This window comes from Rhinichthys klamathensis, unplaced genomic scaffold (genome assembly GCF_029890125.1).
Source record: "Rhinichthys klamathensis goyatoka isolate OS25496 unplaced genomic scaffold, OSU_Roscu_1.1 h1tg000631l_1, whole genome shotgun sequence".
NCBI classification, from domain to species: Eukaryota; Metazoa; Chordata; class Actinopteri; order Cypriniformes; family Leuciscidae; genus Rhinichthys; species Rhinichthys klamathensis.
The window spans coordinates 455327-473163 of record NW_026607078.1 but is presented as its reverse complement, the minus strand read 5'-3'; the positions used below and the strand labels follow the sequence as shown (position 1 = coordinate 473163).

The 17837-nt window shown below is 44.1% G+C and overlaps 1 protein-coding gene across 1 annotated transcript; it reads right to left on the bottom strand.

Moving 5' to 3' along the window:
- Positions 1-1099: 1099 nt before the first annotated feature.
- On the bottom strand, positions 1100-16837 carry rbp2b (retinol binding protein 2b, cellular). The gene is made up of 4 exons (XM_056241153.1): positions 16700-16837; positions 16347-16525; positions 1540-1641; positions 1100-1335 (listed from the first exon to the last, which is right to left on the bottom strand). The coding sequence occupies exons 1-4, from the start codon at positions 16770-16772 to the stop codon at positions 1282-1284; spliced, it is 408 nt and encodes a 135-aa protein (XP_056097128.1). The 5' UTR covers positions 16773-16837; the 3' UTR covers positions 1100-1281.
- Between the last annotated feature and the right edge of the window lie 1000 nt (positions 16838-17837).

Sequence of the window (17837 nt, the reverse complement as noted above, 5' to 3'; positions counted from 1 at the left end):
CTTTATTGTACGTATGATTAATAATAAAAAAAAATAAAAAAAATAAAAAAACACCGTGTCAACTGAAAATTCTTAGTGAAACGTGTTCTTAAATATTAAATAAGAAATACATAATTTAAATATGTAGCCTAGTCTCTCAGCAATTGATAGCATTAAGTCAAAAGTAGCCTAATTATACAATTTCCACAGTTTCCCACACTCTATATCTAAATCTTCAACCATCTAATAATAATAATAAAGTATTAATTAATAAATATTGTTTGACTGCTTTGGACACCATCAGGGTCTCTTCTTAATGGTTACAGAATCAATCTTTAATAGTCCTAAAATGTAAAACGATTTTTTTAGCACATTATGGTGAAAAACCCAAACTACATTTAGCTCTGTGTGTTTTCTCAGTTACCAAAGCCAATTTGTTTTTCAATTAACCCTGTAAAGCCTGACATATTTTTTATGAAACAGTAGCCTATCTAAAAAAAAATCTAAATCAAAATGTACATAGCTTATGTTTTTTTTTTTTGTTGAGTAATATCACCAATCTCTTTTGTCAGCAGTCCCAGTTATATAGTAGGCCTAGTAACACTAATAGTCTATAGAAAATAGTTGTAATATTTGATACATCAAGCTTTTATAGTATGAAAATATGGATTTCATAATACAAATAATAACTGAGCCAAAACTAAGCAAAAACATGCAATTTGTTACAGTTGCTGATATTTATATGGCCAAAAGTAAGACATTCTGATTGCTTGTAATGTTAATCAGTGAGATCTTTATAATTGCAGACTACTTGAATCTAAAGTTGTCATTGTATATATCCCAAAAATATGTCCTAGTAAAGTGATATTTAAATGCTTAGTCTAATGATCAAAGATAGTTTTTATTTGTGTGGGGCAAAACATATAATGCAATGCAATACAATAATGATTGAGAGATCAAAAGCCCAGTGGATCATATTTGATGCTCACATTTTAACACTTTTTTAAAATTATGTATGGATAAACCTGTAAGATTTAGTCTAGTAAGTGTTCATCTTGAAATATTTGATACAATAGGCTTTAGGGTTAAGTTACATACACAAGAAATGAAACTCATACTGTAATGTCTCATTATCTTTATTTAGACAGAAGAAAACAAACTCCCACTGAAGTGTTGACAGTGTCACATTGTGAGTCATTTTTATCTCCTGAGAAAGCAGTGATGCCTCAAGTTAACACACAGCTTGATTTTGATAGACTTGTTGAGTAGCTAAATGAATGTGACATTGAATCACATGAAAATTCAGTCTTTTCTTTTATACACTTGTTGGCACACAGCATCCTCACATGTCAACTCCTGCAAGTGAAATGATCATGAGGTCAAAACGTATCCCTTGTCTTTTGAGTACAGCAGAGCAGGACTTTTATGAAAGGATAAAACCATACACTTTACACTTCAAATGTCTTAATTATATTTCATAAAAACTGAAATACTTATCTGAAATAACGTTGCTTTTAACATTGTTTTGGTTAATATTATCCATAGAATGAGGATGCTCACCAGATAAAGTTTGTCATCTTCTATCCAGTGTTTCCATCCCCGGTTGGCTTTCTCACCTTTCTGGGTGGCCATCAATTTGTCACCTTCCCAGGTCACCAGAGTCTGAATATGTAGTCAAATCGGCAGTGTAAAAATTGCAGTGTTAAAAGTTATTAATTCCCAAAGAGTTAAATTAACAATCTACAATGTTAAAAAGTACTCCTCTTCAGTTACAGGGTGCTAGACTATGCTATGTAGTGTCATTTTATTATTAGACTGAAATTGCAAAAAAATAGTTTGATGGCGGATCCAGAAAGCTTCAAACGACAATTACCAGTGACAACTGCAAAAGAGAGACTGCAACCGGGCCCATGTGAAAACAAGGATAAATATCGGAAGGGCGTTAAATGTAGTCACACAATGCTGATGTTGAACATTAAAGGGGTGATGAACTGAGAAATCAAATTTTCCTTAAGCTTTTGACATCTAAGAGGTCATCATATTATAAGAATATCCTGTAAGTTTCAGAACTGAAAACGTCCTTGTAAGTCCAATAAAAGCTTTTATTGACACCAGGCTCAGCAAACGACTCGTTTTTCAAAGTGGGGAACTATGACGACAAAGAGGATAAAACACCACCCCCGCAGAAGAAGATCAACGCCTACTTCAACACGGCCGGTTTAGCCCCGCCCACCGATTCGCGCATTACACGGAACTCATTATAATATGCAAAACTATTATCCACTCACCCGTGTTTACTTCCAAGTCTTCAATGCCAGACGCCCATAAAAACCGAGTGTTTTTGAGCTAGGTTCAAAACTAGGGTAGAATATAGCCTATTACTTATTCATTTTGATGTTTTTGAATGTAAAAACCAAGCGAACCTCATAAGTTGACCTCAGACAACAATATGAAAAAAATTAAAAAGCCAGTTCATGCAGAGCCGTCGCCAGAACATATAGAATGGCGGGGCATTTCATTTTCATGGGGGGGCACACTTTTTATGATGAGATCTACAAAACAGACAGTCACAAAAACAATAACATCCTCTATTTAGTCTAATATAACTGAAATAGACCAAATTCTATATTTAAACAACACCAAAACACAAAATATTAAGTTTCTGAATCTGATCATAGGCGGAGGGTGAACCAACACCATGAGGATATGCGCTTCCCCTTTAAAAACATTTAGGCTATATGCAGGATTTGACATGGCAGAAAGCTCGCAAAGAGCGCCGCCTATTTTATTATCTTTAAAAAGCGGTTATACAACTTCATCGCGATCTCACAAAGTTCCTAGGCTATCAGTAAAGCTGATACACAATAATGCCTTATTTGCATAGCCTAACTGCTTATTATAACGAGAGGATTTCCACGCGCATAGAACTAATCCACTCACCGCTCAAAACACCGGAGTTTAGCCAATATTCTTTTATTACGGAGAAAACTGATCCTAGACCAGCATTTATGGACAGCTTTTCCCTCTAAAAGCAATCAGAAGTAAGTAGCTAATATGGAAGCTTGTTTTCGCCACGGAATTAAAAAAATTAAAAGATAATTGCGACTTTTTATCTCACAATTCTCACATGGATTTCTCTCAATTCAGAGTTTTTCCTCACAATTCTGACTTTATAACACGCAAATGTGACTGTATATCACTCAACTCTGACTTTATAACTTGCCATTTTGATTTTATATCACGCAATTCTGAGAAGAATTACCTTTTTTTACGTGGAAACAGTAGGCTGTTTTTAGCAGGCAAATGAATCAGAAAATTCGACAAGCCCGCTCGGCCAGGGGAAGGCCTTGCGCAGAGCCTTACACGCTCCGACTAATTTTCATATTTCTGAAGACTAATGTGTTATTTAAAATTACAGAGATTAGTGCACCTGTGTGGTAAATGCTGCTGACGACATTTCGTTATGGAATACGTGGATACGTTTTTTTGCTAGTAAGTTTGCTCAGTGACCACCATATGATTAGGGGGGCACGTTGTGTCATCTGGGGGGGCACGGCCCCCTAATGCCCCCCCTTGGCGACGGGCCTGAGTTCATGACCCCTTTAAAGGTGCCCTAGAATGTTTTTTTTAATTATTTTATAATGTTTCCTGGGTTACCCTTATAATGTTAGTATGTTTTTTTAGATAAAAAAAATTATAATTTAGAAATAAATGGCATTTTTCCTAGCCTGCTTTTAGCCTCTGATTTGAACACTCTGTTTGAAGGGGCGTTTCTGCTGTGGGATTCAGTGTAACCGCGGCCACTGCTGTGATTGGCTGACATGCTTGCATATGAAAAAGCAACGCATTACATGTGAAACTCTCTCCCGAATACTTTTACTACTGCTATTATAAGTTTTTACTATAACAGCTATCGAGATTAACGAATCGTGAGATGTTTTTAAAGTATTTAGATCTATTCCCATCACATAAAATGTTGCCGTGATGAGCATTGAGCAAATGACGTGTTGATCGCGAGAATGAAGATCTTATCATTGCAAAGCAGTTCCCTTTCGAGAGGTTCCTCCTATTGCGTAAGCTTACGCTATGGGAAAACTCCTTTTCTCGAGAAATATTGAAGTCTTTATGTAAAACGCATTGCAGCTGCACAGCATACAGCAATGAGCGAGGCAGCTCGGTCATTGGCTGTGCTGCGGCAACTTGCACGAACCAATGACGGGGCGACTCTGAACCCGCTTCCAATGAGCGTGCTTCGCGCCCACGCGCGTCAGAACCCGCCAAGATGGGCGTGGCCAAGGGCTATATATTGGGCGCCCCGTCGTCTGAGTTCTTTAGATTTAATCTCCTTCAGCAAAGAACCTTCTCTTCGCTGGATCCTCCGGATTTGTTGGAGTCTTTTCGCCGCCGCCGTCGACAAGCCTACAGCAGGACTGCTTCGAGGACGCCGGCGCCTTCAGCCGCCTTCGATCCCTTCTGCTAAGCCATCCGGCGCGCATCATCTATATCCTTTCAAAGCTTTCAGTGTTGGCCCCCGCGACACTTTTTCTAAAAGAGCAAATTTAACTAGGCGTTGTTTCAAATGCCTTCCTGCGCCTCGTGTCGAGGCCCTCTTCAGGACGGCGATCGTCACATCATCTGCGCCCGCTGCCTGGGACCGGACCACGCAGAGGCTGCCCTCACTCGAGGCGGATGTCCCGAGTGTGACGCCCTGGGCCTCACCGAGCTGCGCGCTCGCTTCGCCGTTTTCACCGCGAAAGAGCCCACATCTTCCGTGCTGCCGTCTCCTCTAGTCGAGCCGCGAAAGAAAAAACGGCGCTCACAGAGGCCGCCGGAGCACGCGGTTTGCAGTGATGTCACGCCGGGCCAATCCCCGCGTGCTTCACCACCACCCGAAGACTCCCCGCCGCCAGTCCAGTTCACACAGGCGGACCAGCACCCATCCAGCGGAGCGATGGGGCTCGTCTCGTTTGGCGCGTCAGGGGATGACCATGATAAGGATGACAGTTTTTCCTGTGATGCTGCATCCGACGACTGGCCGGGCTCGTCCTTCGACCCCGCGCCATCGACATTAGCGGGCACGAGCGCGGGCTCCAGCATGGCCTGGGAGATCGTCCGCATTCTCTCTAAGGCCGTGGAAGACCTCGGGCTCGATTGGTCTTCCCCGGAAGAACCCGCCCGCAGCCGACTGGACGAGTGGTTCCTGCAGGGGCGCCGACAGGCCCCTCGACAAAGACCCTCCCCCTTCTTCCCGGAAGTTCACGACGAACTCACGAAGTCGTGGAAAGCCCCGCACTCCGCTCGCCTGAAGCCTTCTTTTTCTTTGTCGCTCTCCTCTGTGGACGGCGCGAAAGAAAGAGGCTATGAGGGGACTCCGCCCCTCGAGGAGGCTGTGGCCAATCATCTGTGTCCACCCTCCAACGCTGGATGGAAGGCTAAAGCTTCTCATCCCTCGAAGCCTTGCCGGTCTACTTCAGCTCTCGCCGGTCGCGCATACGCCGCCGCCGGCCAAGCTGCATCAGCGCTTCACTCTATGGCTGTCCTCCAGGTGTTTCAAGCCAAACTTCTCCGCAGTATGAACGAGTCTGGACCCGATCCTGAGGCGTTTAAGGATCTACGCAGCGCCACTGACATAGCGCTGCGAGCTACAAAAGCCACCGCCCAATCCATCGGCCGTGCTATGGCTAACCTGACTGTCCTTGAGCGCCATCTGTGGCTGACGCTAACAGAGATGAAGGATGCAGATAAGGCGTCATTTCTCGACGCGCCTATCTCCCAAAGCGGCCTGTTTGGACCAGCGGTGAAGGAGTTCGCCGAGCGCTTCACCGAAGCCCGTAAGGATTCACAGGCTATGCGTCACTTCCTGCCCAAGCGATCCAGCTCATCGCAGAGCCGCCAACGGCCGCCTCAGCAGCAGAGAGCTAAAACGGCGCCCCCCGTCTCTCAGCCCAAACCTGAAACGGATTTTCGACGCCGCTCGCGCTCTGCCAACAGGAAACAACCGCCCGAGCGACGGGGGACCTCGGCCCAGGATTGTGCTGAACCCAGAGCCTCGTAAGTCCTCCTAGCTACAGGGAGGAAAAGGGAGAGCGCGTCTCGCAAGAGCCGGACCGTTCTCTCCAAAACGTTTAAAGCATTACCCAGTCCCCTTACAGGCGGCTGGAAATGTCTATACAGCAGCCAATGTGCCAGCCACACAGCTCGCCCACCTGCAAACAAACGCCGTTTTTACGGCGACACACAGAAATCACATAAAGAGCTATTTTCTGCCTGTGTCATTAAAGGGTCACGTGTCCACACCAAAGTGCGCATTCCCACATATCAAAACTGTCAACGCAGTGCCAAATGTTTTCCCAGCTCAGGCTGAACGCCCCATAAATGTAGATTGTGTGCCAACTGTCACGTATGCACCACTACACACAAGCACTGTTCCCACAGTTATAAACACTTCCCCAGTAAAAGCGGGAAGTTGTATAAGAGTAGCGCGTGTGCCCGCTGTTATGCACGCACCCCAACTCACAAACACTGTTTATATGGCCAAAAACCTCCCGCCACGAGCGGGAAGTTTTATGAAAGTGGCGCGCGTGCCTACCACAGTCTATGCACCCCCACCCCTTAAGCACTACACACACAGTGTTAAACATTTCCCCATCTCACTCTGTGAGCATTACAGCGAGCGTGCCTGTGATCTCACACGCACCCCTGCACTCGGCATTCAACAGAGCTGCTCAGCGCGCGCCCGCGCCACTGAGAGCTGTAAGCTCGGCATTAACACAGAACGATTCGCTGGCGGGAGCCATACGTCACTGCGACACGCCCCCGGCCAGCATTCAGCCCATATCTGTGCGAGCGAAAGCTTGGGAAAATATCCCCGACATGCCGAAATGGGTTTTGAACATAATAAAACACGGTTACTCGCTTCAATTCGCTCGCAGACCACCCCGCTTCACAGCAGTGGTAGAGACGAAAGTGAGAAAAGATGTTTCACATGTTCTACGCACCGAGATGCTCAAACTAATAGAGAAGGGCGCTATAGAGACAGTCCCTCCCTCTATGAGCGAGGCAGGTTTTTACAGCCGCTATTTTCTCGTCCCGAAAAAGGATGGCGGTCTCCGCCCCATTCTAGATCTCAGACATCTGAACAAAGCTTTAATGATTCGCTCGTTCAGAATGTTAACAACCAAGCATATCCTCGCGCAAGTTCGCCCGGGGGATTTGTTTCTGTCAGTGGATCTGAAAGACGCTTACTTTCACATTCCAATAGCGCCTCATCACAGGCCATTTCTGAGATTCGCTTTCGAGGGACAGTCATACCAGTACACAGTACTACCATTCGGCCTGTCACTGGCACCCCGTACATTTACGAAATGTATGGATGCAGCACTTTCCCCCCTGAGACAGCGGGGAGTGCGAATACTAAATTATCTCGACGATTGGCTAATCCTAGCACAATCAGAGAGCCAGTTAGTGACACACAGGTCTTGGATTATCAGTCATCTAGAGTGCCTGGGTCTAAAAATCAATTTTGCGAAGAGCATGCTATCCCCCAGCCAGAATATTTCTTTTCTGGGAATAGTGCTGGACTCAGTGCAGATGACGGCGCGCCTCTCATCAGGCGCCTTGCAACATCGTTCAGAGCGGGTGCGCGCGCCCCCGTCAAGCGATTTCAGAGGATGCTCGGTCTCATGGCCTCAGCATCAGCTGTACTCCAGCTAGGATTGTTGCACATGCGTCCTCTCCAACGCTGGCTCAAAAGCCGTGTCCCCACTCACGCGTGGCGCTCGGGCCACTTTTTAATCAGAGCAAATCACGGCTGCATAAAAGCCCTGACGCCCTGGAAAGCTGTCGACTGGTATCAGTCCGGTGTGAGTTTGGGCGTGAACACAAGGAGAAAAATGATCACGACAGATGCCTCCAAAATAGGCTGGGGGGCCCTTTACGAGGGCAGGCCTGTCTCCGGCTTGTGGTCAATCCCGGAGAAGCGCCTACATATAAACTGTCTGGAACTGTCGCTTTGGCTCTCAGAGCCCTGCTCCCGTACCTGAAGGACGAGCACGTCCTAGTCCGAACGGACAACATGACGGTAGTCTCGCATATAAATCGTCAGGGTGGACTCAGATCGAGCTCCCTGCACTCGATGGCCAGGGAGCTCCTTTTATGGTCCCAGCGCAACCTGCGCTCACTGAGAGCAGCGCATGTGCCAGGTGTTCTGAACCAGGGAGCGGACATGCTGTCCAGAGACAAAGTTCTCCCAGGAGAATGGTCTCTCCACCCCCTGACGATTCAGTGGTTATGGCAAACCTTTGGCAGAGCAGAGGTCGACCTCTTTGCCTCCAAGGAAAATGCGCACTGCCCTCTCTTCTTTTCAAAGAGCACAGACGCGCTCGCCCAAGTCTGGCCGAGCCGCCCGCTGTATGCCTTCCCTCCGGTCGCGATGCTACCTCAGGTCATCAGTCGGATCAGGGAGGAGAAATGTGCAGTGCTCCTGGTAGCCCCACTCTGGAAGAACCAGACGTGGTTTCCAGAACTGATGCAGATGATGCAATCTGCCCCATGGCCGATTCCACTGAGGCTAGATCTCCTCAGGCAGGCCAACGGGATGATCCTCCATCCCCGCCCCGATCTGTGGGCCCTCCATGCGTGGCCCCTCAACGGATTCCCGGGAACCTCCCCAGTGGAGTGTTGAGAACCATCACTGAGGCGCGAGCGCCCTCTACGAGGCGCTTATATGCCCAGAAATGGAAGGTGTTCAGTGACTGGTGTAAATCCAGGAACCTGAATCCTGAGACATGCGAAGTACCGAGTGTGCTCGTTTTCTTACAAGAGCTGTTGGAGGCAGGCCGCACCCCCTCCACGCTCAAAGTATATGTGGCTGCCATAGCGGCATCACATGAACCGGTCGAAAGACGCACACTTGGGAAAAAACTACGTAGTTGTTCGTTTCCTGAGGGGCGCCAGGAGGATAAATCCCCCACGCCCCCCCTCGGTGCCGATTTGGGACCTGGCCACGGTCCTGGACGCACTTAAGCGTGCCCCGTTCGAACCCCTCCGAACTGTGCACCTTAAACAGCTCTCGCTCAAAACTGCTCTCTTGCTGGCTCTCGCCTCGGTCAAGAGAGTGGGCGACCTGCACGCGCTGTCATCAAGCGCTACCTGCCTGGAGTTTGGACCTAACGACAGCAGGGTTGTCCTCAGGCCAAAACACGGGTATATTCCTAAGGTGCTCTCTACTCCTTTCAGAGCACAGGTGATATCTTTGGCCGCGCTATCGTCCCCAGCAGACGAAAGTGACGCTAATTTACTCTGCCCGGTCAGGGCACTCAGAGTATATTTGGAACGCTCTGCCCTGTTCAGACAGACAGAGCAGTTGTTCGTATGCTTTGGCGGCCGCACTAAAGGTCTGGCTGTGTCAAAGCAAAGAATATCGCGCTGGATAGTTGATGCTATAGCGCTGGCTTATGAAGCCAAGGGCCTTCAGTGCCCCTTGGGCATCAGAGCTCACTCTACGAGAGGCATGGCCTCCTCGTGGGCGTGGTCGAGTGGGATACCCATTCAAGATATTTGTGCGGCTGCAGGCTGGGCCTCACCGTCCACATTTATCAGGTTTTATAACCTACAGGTCCCCTCATTGCACTCTAACATACTGTCGGTCTAACTATGCATAGGCTGGGGTGTGTACATGCTGAGCATTGTCTCCTCCCTCATAGAATCACATCTTTGAAACTGATGTGGAGGATTTTTCATACATGACAGTACATGAAAATGTGCTTGTGTGTGTCTCTGGACGCCCATCGGGCCGTTCCACGTTGTCCTTTTATAAAGCCCGCCTTCGGCTGGCTCGTTGGATAATTACTTCGCTCAAAGGCTCAGGCACCGGCCTCCGGCTTAATAGAAGCGAAGTCAGCACGCACAGCGTTTTACATGGCGTTCCCATAGCGTAAGCTTACGCAATAGGAGGAACCTCTCGAAAGGGAACGACTCGGTTACTAACGTAACCTCGGTTCCCTGAGAGGAGGGAACGAGTATTGCGTAATCTGCCGTGCTTGTGCTTGGTCAGTTTGCTTCAGTCGATTGAACCTAAAGAACTCAGACGACGGGGCGCCCAATATATAGCCCTTGGCCACGCCCATCTTGGCGGGCTCTGACGCGCGTGGGCGCGAAGCACGCTCATTGGAAGCGGGTTCAGTCGCCCCGTCATTGGTTCGTGCAAGTTGCCGCAGCACAGCCAATGACCGAGCTGCCTCGCTCATTGCTGTATGCTGTGCAGCTGCAATGCGTTTTACATAAAGACTTCAATATTTCTCGAGAAAAGGAGTTTTCCCATAGCGTAAGCTTACGCAATACTCGTTCCCTCCTCTCAGGGAACCGAGGTTACGTTAGTAACCGAGTCGTTTCTGCACTCTCTCTAAGGCTTTCACCAATGCAAACACGATGATGTAAATACAGTAAGAGCTTCGTTGTGCAGTAACGTGCGTCATTGATTTCATAACGAGTTTGGCAAGTGTATAAACTCGCGCTGTGTGGAAAGATTGTTCTTTGATCGCTTTCTGTATATAATTTGTTCACAATTTAAATACGATTATTTTCATCCTACTAAAAGAAACGATGTGAAGCTGATATTTTAGTCACTGGCTTGACTTACTGATGCATAAACAGTATTGAACGATTTTGAGAGAAAGATTACCTGTCTGAACTTGAACAATTACACATCAGAAAGTGTTGCTTGGTAGCTCGATCCGAGGCCAGCTCTGTATTGGCCCAAGTTGAGGAAACAGTCGGTGAAATGTTTGAAAATTTCCAGAGAAAATAAAATTAACCCATTGTTTCTTCAGAGGCTCAGATGAAGGAACTAAAAAATACTTTTGTGTTCATGTGTACATCCACACTGAGCAACTGCCATGCTTCGGCTGCGCAGTTCCGCCTGGCATTGAGGGCTGGCATTATGCAAATATTTGGAGGCGTACATATTAATGATCCCGACTATTGCGTCACAGTCGGTATTGTGTGGAGAACCGACCGTTTTTCAGGGGTGTTTTTCATAAACGTGAATTAAATGAGAACGCGAAAACAGTCCAGTTTGAGATTCACTCTATGTCATGTCCATGCACTGAACTCTTGTTATTTGACTATACCAAGGTAAATTCAATTTTGAATTATAGGTCACCTTTAACAATTTGAGAACAAAGTATCATTTGCACGGTGATATGATAAGCGATCGTTAGATTTAATCAGCGTGATTTACTGCAATGTTTTTTTCCCCCTTAGTTGGTCAGAATCATAACAAAAGTGGATGTAATACTTAGGCCTACTTGTTCAGATTACATTTTCCGGTGAATATTATGTTGGTCATACTTCCAAAAAGAATAATCTGTGATTCTGAATGCCAGTATCCACACCGGCGCGATGACTGACAGCCGCACATTCTCCTCAAACATTGGATTCATCCGCGCTGTGCCGTGTCGAGGCACAACCCACGTAAAGTTGACAATTCCGCGAATAACTGCAGTTGCAGATTTCGAACAGAGGTCTATAACAGATAAAGAGGAAAAACTGTGGACTGCAGCTTTAAGTATCTTGTAGTGCGCAGTACGTGCAAACAACAAATGCAGTCTTTTTGTAGACTGAGGTGGGGAGACTTTTTTGTAGACTTTATTCGCCCTATGTTTAAGTGTGAATTACATAATCTGTACGTTGCTTGTTCTTAGCACTGAATATCATGTCGTCACATCTGTGTCAAGACACAAACTTACTACCATCAAGTTTTTTTATGACAGTTAAGTTCAAACATTGTGAAAGTGAGTTAAAGCTTATCTGTAAATCCGTCTGTCTTCCAATTCAGTTTACTTTAGCTTGAAATCAGTCTATAAATTCATACTGCATGTTATTTAACTAATTATCTGTCTGCATTTTATTCATATGAATCTGTATTTTCTGTTCACATTATAAATACCATTAATAAATGATGGGTAAAATACATTCTAAACATGTCTTAAAATCTAATGTAGTACACCAAATTCAATTTAAGATGCCTTATTACTCACTTTACTCATGTAACATTGCACAAGGTTTTGTGGCTGTTAACTTGTAACAGTCATTTAATTAATTCTAAAATGAAGGATGTGAATATACAATTTGACACCCATGCTTTATAGACAGCTCTCAGCATAATCAAAATGAAGGGTAATCACAATTATTTTTTACAATTTATAGCCCTAATTTACACCCAGCCCAACACCTTTTTCTATAGATTTGGCCCAGATCCCTGCAGTGTCAAGTGAAGGAAGCTCCTCTCATGAGATTGCAACAGAATGCTGAAGATGAATCCAGAATTGTGAGTGTAATTATATTTTATTCTATGTGCAGTACAAATTTTAATACATGATGAATGAACATGAAAAATTTAAACCTAACTGAGCAACCACAAAATGCCTTGTTCAGACCTGGAATTTACATGTGTCTTGGGTGATTGATGTGTCTTGATTGTCATAATTCATGATGACACATCAATGACTATGTCATTGTGTTAATTCAAGATATTAAACTGCAAAAAGTTAAAGGGTTAGTTGACCCAAAAGTGTTAAATTGTTGTCATTTCTCACCCTCATGTCATTCAAAACCCGAAAAGGCTTTTGTTCATCTTCGAAACTCAAGGTGTGAGAGAGATGTGAACATCACAACTCTGACTACACAATCATCTGAACAGAATGGCTCCTGAGAGAGAGATATGGTTGTCATTATGCTATGTAACTGTTTGATAATGTTTTTGTTCAGGTTAGACTATAGTTCAGAATAAGATTATCTATACAAGTTCATGCATTTTTTGCTGAAGTTATCACATCAGTGATTTAGAATGGGGCAGCGATCTTGCATCAATTTGTCTCCTTGATTTGATTCCACCATCACCACAAGGCTCCAAGAGACCTGGAAAGATGTCCTCATATCAAGCTGAACAACACCTTGTCGCCTTCAAAAAGGTAAATTTGGACATTTCTGTCACACTACCTATTGTCTGCCTCAAAATATTTCCGTTTGGGTTGATTGTATTGTGGAAAACTAATATAAAGACGGCCAATTGGAGAGCTGACTTTGAGTGTTATTTTTGTCTTTGGCAGGGGCCAGCATACAAGAACACCTTGATTGCATTGAAGAGACCACACAGCATCCCTGCTCGCTGCTGATATGGCAATAAACTCAAATACTATACTACTACTACTACCTGCTCGCTGATGGGACAAAGAGGAACTGCATTCATGGATGCTACACAACTGTCGACAAGTAGTTTTCTGCAATCTTGTTCCAATCTACCTGTCATATTTGTTCATGTCTTGGCAAATTTGATGATTTTATGCTTTTTATTGACTTTTTATTTTCTGTGCAACTCATGAATGTGATAATTTGACCTTTACACATCAGGCATATGTTTTAAAGAAGCTACTTTGCCCATTTGTTAAATAAACTTTGGATTTATACATCTGTCTGAAGACTCTTGATTTTATGTCTGATCTTGTACATTAACAATATATACTAGTGTAAATTGTTTGTGCATTGAACAGAATACTTTATATATAACACTTATAGTGTAATCCAATGGAATTAATTCAACACCAGGGGTGTTAAAAACCCCATAGTGTAAATCTTAAACAACAATTGTAAGTGTAACACTTGTTACAATTTTCTACACTGTAAGGTGCTATATTAACACTGTAAATTCAACACTACAAACGGTGTACTTTTTACACTAGATAGATTGGGACCATATATGATCCGGAGTAGTGTTAAAATTAACATTTTAAGTGTTAATTTGACACTGTGTTTTTTATTAAACCCCAGGAACTGGCCTGTTTCTATATTTATTTACATGATTTTAATAAAAAACAAAAGTCATTTTACAATTTCTTTTTATACAAATTATGCTTACTTGTTTTAATAATTTTTTTTTTATTCATCATCATATAATTTGGGACAATGGTGCATAAAAAAAGAGCTATTGCTTATTTGCAATGCACATCAAAGCTCTACTCTTTCTTATTAATGCTGACTACTGACTAGTTTGCCAATAAATCTGTCTAGAATTAAAGGTGCAGTGTGTAACATTTTTGAGTATCTATTAACAGAAATGCAATATGACATCCATAACTATGTGTTCAGTGGTGTATAAAGAACTTACTTAATAAACCGTAATGTTTTTTATTACCTTAGAATGAGGCATTTATATCTACATAGGCGCGGGAATCCCCTTCTATGAAGGTCGCCATATTGTGACGTCATGTTTCTACCGTAGCCGAACGCGAACAAACAACGCTACAGAGCGCGTTTCGTCACTACCTTGAAAGAGAAGCCGCAGGAAGCTAGAAGAAGCTAGTCATAAACACCGTGAGTAGTGACTTTTCCCTTGTCAGTGGTGTAAATATGTAGTTGGATTGTTTCATGTAACTTAATTCTTCTCCCTCGCTGTGTTATGGCTTTGCTATGTGGGGATAAATGTGCTGGTTAAGTTCGTGAGACAGCTGATTAGTAGGCTACTCTTGTCATTGACCGTAAAACAGTTACAGGAATCACCAACCCGTCGATCTTGAAAGCATTTTAAGTCGATCGAGTATCCAAAATCAGAGAAAAAAAGCCTATTGTGTGTAGTAAGTGGTGTCTAGGGGATGCGGAGGCGCGCGCGCTGTTACAATCACGTCATTTTTGCCGCGCGCACCTTTGGGCTCATGCGGACGCGTCGAGTTTAAACAAGGCTTTACGCTTTAACCAGCTCAGCCACAGTAACAGCTCATATTAGCCAGCTAAACTTTTACTACCCTGTTAGAAAAAATATATAGTTGCATAGTTTCATGTGGTTCTTCTCCCTCGCTGTATTATGGGTTTGCTATGTGGGGAGAATGTGCTGGTTACGTTCGTGAGACAATCAGCTGATTACTATTATTATATTATGTATTAAGACCCTTGATCCTCACCTGAAACTTTATCCATGATGTGGTTTATAATGGACTGTGGTACAGAAACTTGGTTTACGCTGGCTATTCTCTGCTGTCTCAGACGACGATGTTTGTCCCGTTTTAGCCACCGTAGCTTCTTCGAAAGGGAGGGGTAAGCGGTGGGCTGAGCCCTTAGTGTAAACTCGCAACCGAACCGCTAGATGTCGCTAAAAATCACACACTGGACCTTTAATATATGGCTCATCGATCAGTACTTACATGAAAATCAAGTACTTTTAATCTGAAAATTAGTACTTTTACTGGAGTAATATATTATGGTATCTGTACTTTTACTTAAAGGTGCTCTACGTAACTTTTAGCGGCCTCTAGTGGTGATGTTTCAGATTGCAACCAAATTTTACAAGAGCGCTCGTGCTCAAACTCATAGACAATACCGTCTATTACGCAAATATCTCGGCGAATACTTGACGGATTCGGCGAGCACCGAGCTCGTTGGGACCATCTAGTCGAGCTGAAAAGAACCATATAAGTTCCATAGTTTTTGGTGGTGTTTTCGCTGAGATATTAGCAGAAAACCACCGGGCGCGCTGCAAAATTGCGGACGCCGGTGACGTCACGATCTCAGAAGAAAATCGCTCGTATCTCTGGAACGCAAAGACCCAGAGAGCTCAAATTCGGGGGAGGAGGTCCCAGGGGAACCCTTGCCCGAACGCTCGAGTGGCGGGCCTCGGGGATGTCCCCTACCGGATCGCCGTTCGCTGGGACCCCGATTTCGAACGGCTATAACTCGGGGAGCCGGGCGAGTTGGACCTCAGGGGTGGGCTCGTTCGAAAGACCCCGTCCAGCACTACGAACGATTAGAGTCTTGGGAATATTGATCAAAGATTGACTGAGATATAAGCCGAAAAACGTGCGCCTTTAACCGGACGTAACTCCCTGACCGTCTACAATAGACTGTATATAAGGAGAGAGGCTCGGGAGCGCGCATGCACGTCACATCCGTTGGATTTCGCGGTAAATCCGACCCGGAGACTTCACATAGAAATAGGAATACTGGCCTTCAGAGGTAATAGCAAAACTCGACAAGTGGATCATTTTAATGTGTGATTACAACCCCTTCACACACAGGCAATAAAAAAAGGATTCATTTTAGTAGAAAAGTTACATAGAGCACCTTTAAGTACTTGATTTGTACTTGGTCCACCACTGGTTTATATAAATAAACCTGTATTGAAATGACATGTGAAAAAAAGACCTTTAATGTATTTGGTCCTTTTGGGTAAAAGTTGAGGCATGTTCTCTATTTGTTTTACTGTTCATCACTGAACAAACTGACTGAGATCATGGCCGACAGGCCAAGTCTGGGGTAACTACAGGTAAATAAATGTATGACATTAGAAGAGGATCACAATTATAAAGGGAATTGTTCACCTTTATCAACCTGTTGTCAAATCCCTTAGTAAATTCTTCCTTCTCAACTCCAACAGTGAAGATCAGCTCAAAGCTTTTGAAGGCGCTCTGTGTCTTAATCACAAAGTTATCCCCATCCTGGGTAAAGATCTTTGTTGGAGTGAGTTGGGCTGCAATCTTCCGAAAGGGAAAGCCAATGTCTATGTATGTAAGAAATAGAATTACAAAATATTTGCAACTTGGCATGGTAATTTCTCATACTTTAGGCTTTGTCTAATATCATAAAGTGATCAGAGTTAGAAAATGGCACAGACATAGCTTTCTCTTATTTCTCTGCTGACTTAAACTGATAGCAGACATCTGATCAGGCTTACCCAGTGCTTGAAGGTAATTCTCAAGGTTTTCGTGCGACTCCAGCTCCCATTTTCCAGTGAAATCCACGGGCATGGTTGTGTGATTAACTCTAGACTTCAGTAGCAATACCAGGTCATGTGAGGAGCTTTTATACTCAACTGTTTATTCACAATGAGGGGAGAGAGCAGAGTAAAGATAAGGGAGATCTCTGACCTATAATTGAAGAGAAGACCCCTCACCTACTGAAAAAAAGTCAAGTGACCAGATCAAAATGTATTTACCACTGGCCACTAGCCACTGTGTGGCAATGAAGAAAATCTGTGCCGCGAGTCACATAATTGATTGTTTACTTTCACTGTCACGTTACGCAAAATGGGAGGAGTATGTCAAACAAATTAACGTTAATCACGGAAGGAAATTGAATATAAGGAAGTGTGTCGTACCTGGGAAAGGCGTCACCCGTGTGTGCATTGAGAAGTTTAGTGAAATCGTGACGGATCGTTGGGGAGAGACGGCCGCTTGTCGATCTGTTGTTTCCTGTGGTTGAAGTCTGGTGCGTCGCGAAAGTCGGTGCATTCCCAGACAAACAATGATGGAGCTGTTTTAAAGACAAGCCAAAGCTGCTGTATCCGCCTATCCTAGTGTCGAAGAGGACACTCGATACTCACTACACCTGTTTCTTGCCTGCAAATGTGTGACGCGTTGTGACGCGATGGGACGCGTGGATGTTGCGTTGATGTTGCGTTGAAGTGAAGACGTGGGAAGTTTTGCACGGATTTAAAGAAACGTCAGAGATGAGATATACCGTGGAACTTTTTGTGTGTTATTAGTATTATTATGAATAAATATCCTTTGTGAAATGATTTTTCTTTTTTGATTATTACTATAATTTTTTTTGTGTGTAACAGGTGGTTATTTTTTGGCTATCCTGGGTTCATTTAAATTGACAGGTTTTATCCTGTCTGGCGCCCGAACTTTTCTTTAAAGTCATTTATTTGTATTAGGGCGGCCACCACCGTTACAACTGTGAAGGTTCTTTGGGGTTCCTTTCCTTTTCTGTTTAGTTAGTAAGGTTACCTTTAATATTCCCTGTGCACTATTTGTTATTTAAGAGAAGTTGTGCTATTCTGATCTCATAAAATGCACTGTAAACTTATT